Genomic DNA, 12,901 nt, shown 5'->3' with positions numbered 1-12,901 from the left:
TTAATAATTTTATGAATGCTACACTTCAGTTTAATGGCATGGAAACTGAACGATATGGTTAGGAAATTATACATATGAAAATTATGCGGGAAGGGTTCCACCTTTTTCAGTGGAAGGTTCTTATTTATACACATTAGCCTTAGTTTAACATCTAACTGAAAAATGTACATGATCCCTTGATATAATAGTGATTGTAAGGAATGAAAAATTCAGTAGAGCTTTGTCTCTCTCTTTTTTTTTAATCACTGTGCAGACTATTTTTAAAACAGTTAACCATTGTACCTTCTTAAACTTCACTAAATAGTCTTTAGTTAATGAGAAAGTTAATAGTTTGGCCTAGTTACACCTTCAATGAAGGCATGAGAAACCCTTATGATACAGCCTCTGTAGAAATGCAAGATTAAGTGCATTTCTTTGTTGACACATGTGCTAATTTCTTCTTTGCTCAAGTGTTAGCCCCTAAAGACACATGTGGGATGCCTTTCTTCAAGCTGATTCTACTCAATTCTAGTGCCTTTAAGTTGGAAACCTGAAATAAAATTTTTGAAGAAATAGATAGATTACTTCCTATGAAAAAACTCGAATGATTGAGTTAAGTATAAGCCGAGTATAAGCCACCAGAATGTGCATGTCAGGTTTCTACCTGGCACCCTTCAGATATGAACATGGTGCTCTTTCATGTAATGCATTTTTAAAAAAATTGTATGTTGAATTTTCCTGCTGATACAGACTGTTACACTCATCTCAAAGAAAAGTGAGTATGTATCTCTATAAATTCTGATGATTCAAAAAACAATTTTAAAAAACATTATTAAACCCCTTTTTCTTAAAAAGGAAACCTTATTTATAAGAATAAAGCCTGATAGAAGCTTTTCTTTTTCTTTTCTTTTCTTTTCTTTTCTTGAGACAGGATCTAGCTCTGTCACCCAGGCTGGAGGGCAGTGGCACAATCTCTGCTCACTGCAGCTTCAACTTCTCAGACTCAAGAAATCCTTGCCTCTTCAGCACCCCTCCTCCCCCCGCCCCCAAGTAGCTGGGACTACAGGAGAGTGCCACCAAGCCCAGCTAATTTTTGTACATTTTTTAGAGACGAGATTTCACCATGTTGGCCAGGCTGGTCTTGAACTGAGCTTAAGTGGTCAGCCCGCCTCAGCCTCCCAATGTGCTGGAGTTACAGGAATGAGCCACTGTACCCAACTTAGAAGCAAATTCTTTATTATCTGTATGTCTTATGAAGGCTAGGCTATTACTGTCTCCTTTTGCCTTTTTCTGTGTGTGGAGGGTGCTTATGTAATAAAATGTGTATGTTATGTAACTGTGTACTGAGGTAAGACGGTGGGGTTGGATCGTTGGGAAGAAACAGTGTGTACAAGATTTATTATTATTTACAAATTCTGCTTTACTAGAATTACAAACATTAATTAGGATTGATTCAAGATCTCAAAATCATTTCCTATCTTCCTTTCCTTACTCTAAAAGATGTGAAGTGGTAAATGGATCGATGGCATTCTAAAGTTGATGTCTTTTATCATGTAGTCTCTGAATATTATTATCAACTGTGTTTTTCAAACTTTGATCTTGATGAACTACCCTTTATGATTTTGTTCATGTGAGAACACATATTATTTACTTAATATTATCTTTAAAATAACCTTTAAAAGTAGATTTTAACTTCTCAAAAGGAAACTCTTTTTACTACCATCACTATTATGTATTCAGCTGATTCATTTCTATATAAAACTGTGGTTTTAAACTTCAAGTGAAAAATAAGTCAGTTTTTTTAAGTACTGCTGTTTTCTTACATTCTAAAGGCAAACTTTATATTGCTATCATCCCTTACCAGTGAGATTTCTCTATTGCAAATTAAAAATATATGTATCTACTAAAATAAATTAAAATGTAAAAATCTATTTATGTACAAGTGAGAATCACATAGCACAGTACAGTGAAACATAAATCAAACTGGGAAAGGGTGGCTGAAAGTAAGATGGGCCACCACTAGAAGAGTGATCCATAGTGGGTGCCACCATTGACACAGGGTTTTCTGTTAAGACTTGGCAAGGGTTTGTTCCTACCCCGCTCGACCCTGAGAGTCAAGCCTGCCATTCAGCTAAAGAGGTGCCACGTGGGGTTTACTGTCCTCCTTTTTAAATATTGACCTGGTTCCCTCTTGACGAGTCCCCTTATTAAGGGAAGGTGACCTCAACTTTTTAGGCCTGTAAGGATGCCGGCAGTAATGAATTTTTTATCTTCCATGAGACTTGCTCTAAATCGGATTCAGCATTATGCTGGTGCATATATAAAAAAAGATGACCAATTGATATTCAAATGTAATGAGGAGGAAGGTTTACTGTTCAGCATAGCCTCCTTTGTTTTTAGCCCTAGTAGGTTCTTTGCACTAAAACAATACAGCTTTCCTCTTCCCTTCTGAAATCACTGTGTCTAGCTAGATAGGAAAGACATCTTTTCTAACCTACTCCAGAAATAAAATACAGTTTGTTCTGGTTTTCTAGTATAATTTTTTTAATGTGCCTAGAGATTTGGATGTGAAGTCTTGAAAAAAACAAAGTATTCCTTTTGAAACATGCAAATGTGTCTCTCCATCACCTAGGAAACTATTATGGGACACCCAAGCCTTCTAGCCAGCCAGTCAGTGGGAAAGTGATCACGACGGATGCCTTGCAAAGCCTTCAGTCTGGCTCTAAGCAGTCGACCCCGAAGAGAACCAAGTCCTACAATGATATGCAAAATGCTGGCATAGTCCATGCGGAGAATGAGGAAGAGGATGACGTTCCTGAAATGAACAGTAGCTTTACAGGTAAAGGTCAGACCATGTTGCCCTCAGTGGATGTGGGAAAGGGATGACGGGGAGGCTTTTGCATAGAGTTTTGAGAAGGATACTGTTCTCGAGGGATTTTGTGGTGTTGCCAGAATTCAAACTTGGACCACACAGTGCTTGGAAAAGAGATGTCCTTTCCATGGTCTTCTTTTCATGTCCGTTTACAGGAATATTTTAATTTCACCAGAATACCTTAAGGGAGCTGGGGTGAATGTGTGAAGAAGGAAAACGAGAAAATAATCAGTATGGTGTCTCTTTCTCTTCAAAATGATATATATATATATATATTTGTATTTTGTTCATTATTTTTGTAGAGGAACTTGCAGCATCTCTATTATGGCTGATTGCTGTGAAGCAAATTTTTCTGTTTAATGTCAGTTGATGCTGGCCAGCAGCATCCTCCTGTATCTTTGGAGGATATTATGTATTCAGTTAACTTATGCAAAATTGCTATATGCCCTAAAAGGGGAACAGATGGAAAAATAAAATTCTGACATTATATCTTATATATGCATTCTATATTATATAGCCTATGTATTATTGACTATATTATATACGTTTTATCTATATTCAGGGCTGTCTACCTCCAAGCTTAGGTATGTTGTATTTTATGAAGGGATTTTCAAGGACAAGGCCTTTGGGTAAGGCCATACAGGCTTAGTATTGCACAACTCCAGGGGGCACCATTCACAGAGGATATAATGTTGTGTGTTCCCTGTGGGACAGAGGTTGCAGTGAGCCAAGATTGCACTGCTGCACTCTAGTCTGGGTGACAGAACAAGACTCTGTCTCTAAAAATAATAATAATAATAATAATAATGTTGTTTGTTCCTTGGGTTAGTACAGTGACCCAGAAGAGCTGAGGAATATTTTTTACTATACGAGGATTTGATCTTACATAGTAACTCAAAATTTAACAGCTGAGTAAGATAGGAGTAACTTCAGTCTATAGTGCTGTGGATTAGAAGAACACCTTGTTTCTTCTGTTGTTCCTCTACTTAAATATTTTCTTTAATATTTTAGAGTTATAGCTATTAATAAATTATCCATTTTCAACATATGAGATTATCCTCTCCCATAGTGGCCCTTTCTCACATTACTATACTTTGGTCATTACTTTATTAGCATCAGCCCCAGTGAAGGGGGAGATTAGTAGACTGTGTTTTCCCCTGTGCTGCCAACTCTAACAGTATTTTTTTTTAAAGACAGGTTTCACCATGTTGGTCAGGCTGGTCTTGAACTCCCGACCTCAGGTGATCCACCCGCCTTGGCCTCCAAAGTGCTTGGATTACAGGCGTGAGCCACCACACCCAGCCTTCTAACAGGATTTTTAGGAAAAGTTTGTTATTTTTGAATACGGTCTGCAACCTATATGGACCTCACTGAGGTTTTTGTTATTTATTAACTAAATTCAGAAGCCTAAAATTTATCAAAAGGAAATAAAAATTTTTTTGATGACTTATTGTCATAACAGTAGGATAGCCCAACATTTGTACAAGAAGTGTTAGGTGAAGACCGGGGAGATTTGTTTGTTATCCTGACTTGGCTCTTGGGAGTTGTGTTTTTTTTTTTGAGATAGAGTCTCACTTTGTCACCGAGGCCGGAGTGCAGTCGCACGATTTTGGCCCACTGCAACCTCCACCTCCTGGGTTCAAGCATTCTCCTGCCTTAACCTCTTGAGTAGCTGGGATTACAGGTGGGCGCCATTGCACCCAGCTAATTTTTTTGTATTTTTAGTATAGGTGGGGTTTCACCGTGTTGGTCAGGCTGATCCTTTATGATCCGCCCACCTTGGTCTCCCAAAGTGCTGGAATTATAGGCATGGGCCACCATGCTGGGCCGGTAGTTGTCTTTTTATGAAAATTATGACTAACTCATTCACGTGTAAAATGACTGGCTAGGATTAGATTATTTCTGAGTTTCTCCTTCTAGCTGTATGAATTTGACTCCATGAAAATTTCTGTTTTCTCAATTAGAATGGGTTAGACCAGTGCCTGCCCTATAGTTGTAATATCTAGAAGAAATTTGCCACCTTTTACCTATGCTTTAATTGAAATCAGCTGATTTCATTCATTTAGGAATCTTTCATCTGTTTATAGTGGCCCTTACCAAAATGAAAACAGATCATGAACACATGTTAACATTTCTCATACTTTAATGTCTTGATATTTTAATAAATAAGAATAGCAAATCATGGCATAACCTAAACCATAGTTGTGGTCACAGAAATGGAAAACTTTGGGGGTAGTGTGCGGCAAAACTGTTCTGCCAAGCAGATTGGGTAGTCCCTAAGAAGCTTGTGTGCCTCTATTTGTCCTCCATTTATTAAATAGATTTTTTGGTAGAAAGGAGGAACAAAGTAGAGGTAGTTGACTGTAAGTCTAGATGCATTTCCTATTTCTAACTACTGTCAGTCTCCCTCTCTACAAGCCATGCCTCAGAAAATCTGACCCCATAAAACCCCTACTTGGAATCCTGGCATCTTAGAACAATTTGTGGGCCCTGGTTATCCTTGCCAAAATCGATATGATGATTAGTTTCTGCACAAAACAGAAAGCCAAGTGTCACCTGATTGTGTTCTTCAGGTTCTTGTCTGATACAAAGAAGATGCACGGAGGAAAAAGTGGCCTTGAGATATCCACGTGATGGGACCTCTTCACAATGTACAGAGCATGTTGACTGTCCCCTCATTTATAACACTACACCTGTGACAGCTAACAATCTGTCATACACTAACTCATGCTGAATCTTTCAGCTGATTAACACTACCCAGTCCATAAGTATGTGAAACTAGTGGTGTCAAAGCATTTTGTATTCTGAACCACGTTAAATAGGAATCCACCAGCCACTTTAAAGTTAGAGTGACAGTGGCATAATGAGCTGTTGGCTCCTGCTTGGGCCAGCTATGATAAAGGCATGAGCATTATATCAAAATGTGGAAATGCTATGAAGCCATTAAAAATTATATTTACCAGGATATTTTTAATAATTTGCTGCTGTGTTTATCTTAGCTGCCTTTTGCTTGAGTCTTGTGAATAAGGTATGCCTCAATAACATACCTAAATAATGCTGGTACTCTTTGCAGGCAAAAGATCAGGGAGCCTATTGGCCGGAAGCATCCTGGGAAGGCAGCCCACCCTTCCTTTCTGCAGTGATTGATTAAGGCGGAAGCTGAGCGGTGAGCAGCCATCCCAGATGCTCACCATGGAACTGACTGTTGAGCACAAAGCAATGGGGCAGTCTTCTACAAATTGTGCCCAATTTATGGACCTAAAAGAGCCCTTGAGAAAGAACACTTCCTATGTGTACTTAATGAAGGTAGAGTTATGCTGTTGTCCAAAGCACAGTTATATATACAAAGACTTTTGCAAAAATATTGTGTTCATTATAGACAATTTAGGAAGTGTGTAATAAGGGCCAGGTGTGGTGGCTCACGCCTGTAATCCCAGCACTTTTAGAGGCTGAGGCGAGCAGATCACCTGAGGTTTTGAATTTGAGACCAGCCTGGCCAACACGATGAAACCCCGTCTCTACTAAAAATACAAAAATTAGCCGAGTGTGGTAGCGGGTGCCTGTTATCCCAGCTACTCAGGAGGCTGAGGCAGGAGAATCACCTGATTCCAGGAGGCGGAGGTTGCAGTGAGCCGAGAGCATGCCATTGTACTCCAGCCTGGGCGACAGAGGGAAACTCTGTCTCAAAAAAAATAAAAAAAATAAAATGTGTAACAAATCACTACAACTAAAAAGTAACGTGTTCATCCATGAACACCTCTGAGAGACATCAAACCATTACCTAATCATGTTTCTAGGCTTTTTGTTTTTCAATAATCCCTGATATTCTTAAACATTAGGTTGCTGACACTTCTTTTTTTGTTGATAGACAGTGATAAAGCATCGCTTTGGAATGTTAAGTGATAATCATTTCTGTGAGAGCTAATGTTTCTCAAGTACAGACTGTATGGCAGGCACTTTGCTGAGCTCTTTATGTGTATACCAGGGAGGTCAGATACCTTGTCCAGTATCGCAAAACCAGTGAGGCAGGGTCAAAGCTGCCACTGCAACCCAGAAAGTCTGACTCCACAGCCTGAGTGCACACCTACTATGCTATTTGTGTCTTAAATCAAGTTCAGCAGCTTTATGAAGCTTCAAAGATTATTACTGGTTGTGCACAGTGGTAGATACACATAAACCTAAAAGCATGTATAATTTAAAATGAGCTTCAGAAATTTTCTTTGACTTGGCTTATGTTCTTGAAGTCACTTTCAAAAGTCAGAGAGAGAGAGAGAGAGAGAGTGTGTGTGTGTGTGTGTGTGTGAGAGAGAGAGAGAGTGTGTGTGAGAGTGTGTGTGTGTGAGAGAGAGAGAGTGTGTGTGAGAGAGAGTGTGTGTGTGAGAGAGAGAGAGTGTGTGTGTGTGTGTGTGTGTGTGTGTGTGTGTATGTAACTGCTTGGAAGCTTCTGATTTACTATGAATAAAAATATCATTTATATTCATTTATGTTTTACAAACCATTTTTACATGTATCTCACAAACCTCCTGAAAATCTTGAGAGAGAAGCAATCCAGGTATTACCTTCCCAGTTTTGCAGATGAGAACCCTGAAGGACTGACTGTAACTGTTATGCCATTGAACAGTGGGAGAACCAGGTTCCCTGTCTCCCCATTTGATCTTGTTCCAGTATTCCATTCTACCTGTTCTCTTTGCATTCACTGGCAACCTTTAGTAAGAAAGTGGTGGCAGTGCTCCTAAATCTTTGGTAAATTAAATGATAGGTTTTGTTTGAGACAGGGTCTCCTTCTCTTACCCAGACTAGAGTGCAATGGTGCAATCACAGCTCGCTGCAGCTTCAACCTCCCAGGTTAAAGTGATTCTCCCACCTCAGCCTCCCCAGTAACTGGGACTATGGACACTTGCCACCTCACCCAGCTAGTATTTAATTTTTTTTTTTTTAGGGATGTGGTCTCACTATGTTGCCTAGTCTGGTCTCAAACTCCTGGGCTCAAGCAGTCCTTCCTCCTCAGCCTCCTGAATAGCTAGGATTACAGGCACAGGCTCATGCCAACATGGCCCAACAGAAGGATATATTTTTTTTAAATCACAGCATAAGTCAAAGCCATGACTAAGGCTGTGAATTCCTGAGTCTGCCATATGTCTGTGCCAGCAGCTCATTTTTGGACTTTCCATTTTCTTTCAGAGAATGAGATTAAGATTCTGTTGAGCTGAGAAGAAGATATGGAAAGCATGTGAAATAAAAACAAATGCTTGGATAACTTAAAATAAGATCTAGTTGCTGGAGGGATTTTTTTCCTTCAGGAAATTAAAATTACTGAGAGATTTTCCCAGAGAACTTATATTCCCTTCATGCAGTATTTAGGAATACTGGCAGTACTTTTTTTTTTTTTGTAAACATGTATACACTCATTGTTAAATTGAGCGCATCTCATTTCACTTGTAGTGGCTCACCCATTGGCACTACCCTTTTCCTGTTATATCCAATTTCTATTAAAATAGGTTAATTAAAATTCTTTAATAATAATATTATTATCATCCTGACAGTTTGCTGCCTCCTAAGTGAAAAGGCATTCACTGAGTTTGGACAGTTGTATTTCCAAAAACAGGTCTCAGTCCCAAGCACCCATTGAGCACATCTGAGGTACCAGGCACTTTGCACGTGTTAATTCTGTTCTCATGCTGTGTACATTATGCCCGTTTTACAGATTGAGAAGTATGTGCTCAAAAAGGCAAAGCCAAATAGAAGCAGACAAGACTATAATCTGTGGTCTGGTATTATAACCTATGCTTTCCACCTTTTTGTAACATATTTGCAGGCTGGGGGCCAGGTCTGGCCTGAAGACACAAATAATCATAATTTTGATGAGGATAGAGGTGCTTTTGCTGCTGGCAGCTGCTTAGTGTGGCTTGCTATGTGCTAGATGCTGTTCTGAATGCCTTATCCATTTAATTCTCCCCACAACCATGTGAGGTAGGGATTGTTATTGTCTCAATTTTCCAGATGAGCAAGTGAAGGCACACATGATTAAGTACTTTGCCCATGTTAGTAAATGGTAAAGCCAGGATTCAAACTCGGGCAGTGTGGGCTCCAGGGTCAGTGCTCATAATCATGACTTTTCATTTTTCACTGGTGTCTCACTGCATTATTTTTTAAAGGAATTATGTTTGGAAACTTGGGAGATTTTACATAAAAACACAGATTTCCAGCTTGTCTTGAAAAATCAGAAGTTTGGCAACTGCAAGTCCCCTCTCCTCCAGGACACAAACTGTCTGGCACTGAGTGCCCAGCTCCCTTCAGCCTAGACCCACTCGCTACGCATCTCATTAGCAAACTGGCCTGGCACTGGTACACAGAGGAGTATGTAGCCAGAGACTGTACCACTCTCTGCTCATTAACTGCAGGGCAACACCTGTCTTAGGAGCCGGAGGTTCTGGTGGTTCTGGAATGTCGCAGGTATAAACCAAGAAAGTAGAGTAATTCCCAACTGAAATTAGAACTTTTTTAACAATTGATTTTCTACATCATTTTTTCTTTTAGTTCATAAGAGAATTCTCTGTGTCTTTGTCTTTAAAGTGTAGTTCATACAGCACCTGAATCTTCCTCACCTGGGTTCTTTTAAAGTGTGCATTTTGGGACCATATCTCAAACCTGTTTTCTGGAGGACAGAGCCAGAATTATGCATTTTAACAATCTCTCCAGGTGATTCTTTTATGCACCTAAGTGTGAAAAGTCTACTTTCCAAATTTATGCCAGAAATGAATATTTGTTGGCTCCTAGAGAATTAAAAGTGACTCTCTTAATTCTTGCCCGGTTTTGAATTTATTTTGCTATTGATTAGTAATTTCAAAACTTTTCTTCTGTGTTGGTGTAATTTTTTTTCTGTTCCCTTACTTAGAGTTGATCTATTAATCTGCACTCTTCGATGCAGGTTGCGACACTAACTCAAATTGGTTTAAGCAGGAAAGTGAATTTAGGGGTTCAAGCTATCAAAACAAGGGGTGTCCTTGATTTCAGGTATGAAATCAGAGATCAGATGCTCAGTCAGAGATATTAAATGACTTTCTCCATCTTTCACCTCTCCTCTTCTCTGTGTGGACTTAATTCACTGGCAGTTCATGTCAAGCTATATCAAGATGGCTGCCAACACCTACAGCATGAGAACCTATTAGCAGCAAATAGGTTCCAGCCTCAAGCGATCACTTCTTGCTTGATAGTTCCAGTATCTTCTATGTCTAACATTCAAATTTGTTTGCCTTAGATCATGTACCTATTCTTGACCTGATAACACAGATAAAAATGATAGAATACTCCTCATTGGCAAAGAGTATGATGTGGAGCCAGGAGTAGGTCCCCACCTGGACCATGTGGGCCTGGAGTGGAGGGGGGCACCACAAGGATACCTGAGTGGTGCTACCAGGAGAAGAGCAAATAGATGCAGGGCTGGGAATACTTACAGCCAGCCTCCCCAAGGGTGGTGCATTTTTGGTGGTGGTGGTGATTTAGTAGGCTTGGCATGTCCTCCATCCAGCTTTTAGATTACCTTTACTCCCATGTGTGTCATTGGGAGCTTCTCATCAGAGAAAGCTTTGAAAACAGCCTTTTATCATTCTTCAGTCTGTTTTCACTAACTCAGAAATGTCTACAGGAGAATTACTGTGGGAGATAGAAATTCACTGCATACCCTCATTATTAAGCTTTAAAGCCCCATGGAGATTGACAGTTAATATCATCAGCCTCTATAAAAATTCAACCAGAATGTCAACAATGCCGTTTGGGGATACTTTGATGACATCACCTCTGATGTTTCTAGTTAATAAGAAGGCAAGGAGACTGAAGTGCTTCAAGCCTTCTTTTACGACTCAAGGCAAATCAGTCCACCCACTTGATACTGTTCTGGGGGTAACTGTCTTGGTTTTCATAGGAACATAACTTTTCCAGAAGAGGTTCAAATATGACTCACTGGTATAACTGTCTCCATATTCTAAACTTTTGTATACTTTTCAGGTTAATTTATCATTCTTTGATCTTTGCCAGTGTCTACCAAAAATATTTATACAAATTTAAAAATAACTTATAAAATCATTTGTACAAGAATGGGTAATAATGCCACTGTATCTGTGTTTTCACCCTGAATACTTTTTTTTGTGTGTGTGCTCAAACATCTTCTGAATAATGAAATCAAATGATACCTATGGAATGAGGGTGCAGATCCATTTTTGTTTTGATGGCCTTCTTAGTTTAAGAGTTTGAGTCATAAATTGGGATCTTCTCTGACATTTCCAAGATTGTGAACGATGCATTATTTGAGATTTTTTTTCTCTTTCTTTTTAAGTAAAATGAATTTCATCGATTATTTTGATGCTTTCTAATTAAGGGACAGACATCTAAATAAGATAGAAGTCATAGTTAATGGCCAGGAATTAGGAATGGATAAAAGTGTTTAAGAATGTAGATGTATATAGTAATGTACTTCCCAGGTATGGGGTATGATTGCTGAATACCTTTTTTTTTTTCTCTCTCTCCCTCCCTCCCTCCCTCCCTCCCTCTCCACGCCCCCATCTCTTCTCATGGTTAAGCAGCCGATTCTGGTGAACAAGACGAGCATACTCTCCAAGAAGCGGCACTACCACCTGTGAATAGTAGCATCATCGCTGCTCCCATCACGGACCCTTCTCAGAAGTTCCCTCAATACCTACCTCTTTCTGCAGAGGATAATTTAGGTCCTCTACCTGAAAACTGGGAGATGGCCTATACCGAAAATGGAGAAGTCTATTTTATAGAGTAAAGTATACCATTATTTCTACCTAAATCTCTCTCTCTTTCTTTTCCCTTCCTTCCCTCTGTCTAGCAGCTACCAATATAAACTACATTTAAAGGATTGATCACCCACTGATGGTATTTTTTAATAAGGTTTAATAAGTTTTGCATAAAAAGGTAATTAAGTATTATCATCCTACTTACTGAATCTGAACAGTTTGAGGAAGAATAAGGTTATTTCCGTAAAGATTTAGACAACTAAATTATGCTATATAGAAATTATGACATAATATTTAAAGAACATATTTAACCATTAAAAATAGTAAATACATTGCCTTTTTTTTTCTTAATTGAACTGCAGTGTTCTTATTAAGACTTATTTATATATTCTGGATACAATGCCTTTACCATATTTGTGATTTGTATGCATTTTCTCCAAGTCTGGCTTTTCTTTTCATTGTCTCAACTGTGTCTTTCAAAGAGCAAGAATTCTTAATTTTGATGAAGTCTGATTTATCTGTTTACTTTTTAGTCAATTGTGCTTTTGCTATAGTAGTTAGGAAATCTTTGCCTAACACAAGTCATAAATATTTTCCTTTTTGGCATTTTGTGTTTAGGTCTGCTATGCATTTTAAGTTAATATTTTTACATGGTACCAGGTGTATGGATTAAGGTTTGAGAATAGACAGACAGGAATATCTTTCAGATTTATAAAATGTAAATGCTATGTAGTTAAACATTTAACAATGTTTTCTGAAAAGGAAAAAAATACCTACATTTGAAACCATTCTGGAAAATCTAAGATAATGTGGTTTTCCTAGCCAACAGTAGTCAGTTTTTAAATGCTGTAGTTTGACTTTATTATCCCATCATTGAGATTCACCATGTTTTCATGTACCATTAAGAAAGAAAAAGAAAATGACTGATGAAATTATTTAAAAAATCAAACCGAAGATTCATCTACTGTACTCACATAGATTGAAATCGATCTACTGTTAAATCAACAGTGACAAAGGGGAGGACATTACAGAAAACTATGAGAAGTATCTCACTTTTGCAAAATATGCATGTATACACACATATCCTACGTATGTTCTATGTGTACATTTGTTTCTATTAATATGTAGATCTAGTTCTAGAGACAGAAAAATTCTAGAAGTATCTATGAACAGTTGGGTTTAAGTAAAGAATTTACTTTCTAGCCACATTTTACATTGCTGTGGGTTGTGAATTTTTTATACTTTGTGTGGGTGCATACACACACATTTATTTATTTATTTACTTTTTATTTCC

The 12,901-nt window shown here is 38.4% G+C and overlaps 1 protein-coding gene across 14 annotated transcripts in view; it reads left to right on the top strand.

Annotated features, from left to right (window-relative positions):
* The window catches only part of MAGI1 (membrane associated guanylate kinase, WW and PDZ domain containing 1), a 677,859-nt gene that overhangs the window by 548,265 nt on the left and 116,693 nt on the right, over nucleotides 1-12,901 (top strand). For 10 of the 14 annotated variants that reach the window (XM_012469458.2, XM_012469472.2, XM_012469429.2 and 7 more), the window contains exons 4-5: nucleotides 2,612-2,818; nucleotides 11,431-11,632. In XM_012469458.2, the coding sequence (XP_012324881.1) occupies nucleotides 2,612-2,818; nucleotides 11,431-11,632 (409 nt within the window). Of the gene's footprint in view, nucleotides 1-2,611; nucleotides 2,819-11,427; nucleotides 11,633-12,901 lie in introns of all 14 variants that reach the window. The other 4 variants (XM_064367317.1, XM_012469417.2, XM_064367316.1 and 1 more) reach the window with 1 other exon arrangement.

Source organism: Aotus nancymaae, unplaced genomic scaffold (genome assembly GCF_030222135.1).
Source record: "Aotus nancymaae isolate 86718 unplaced genomic scaffold, 86718_ANA_hifiasm-v0.15.2.pri h1tg000067l, whole genome shotgun sequence".
Lineage (NCBI taxonomy): Eukaryota > Metazoa > Chordata > Mammalia > Primates > Aotidae > Aotus > Aotus nancymaae.
The sequence above is the reverse complement of the archived record's forward strand: the minus strand, read 5'-3'. Positions and strand labels throughout refer to the sequence as shown.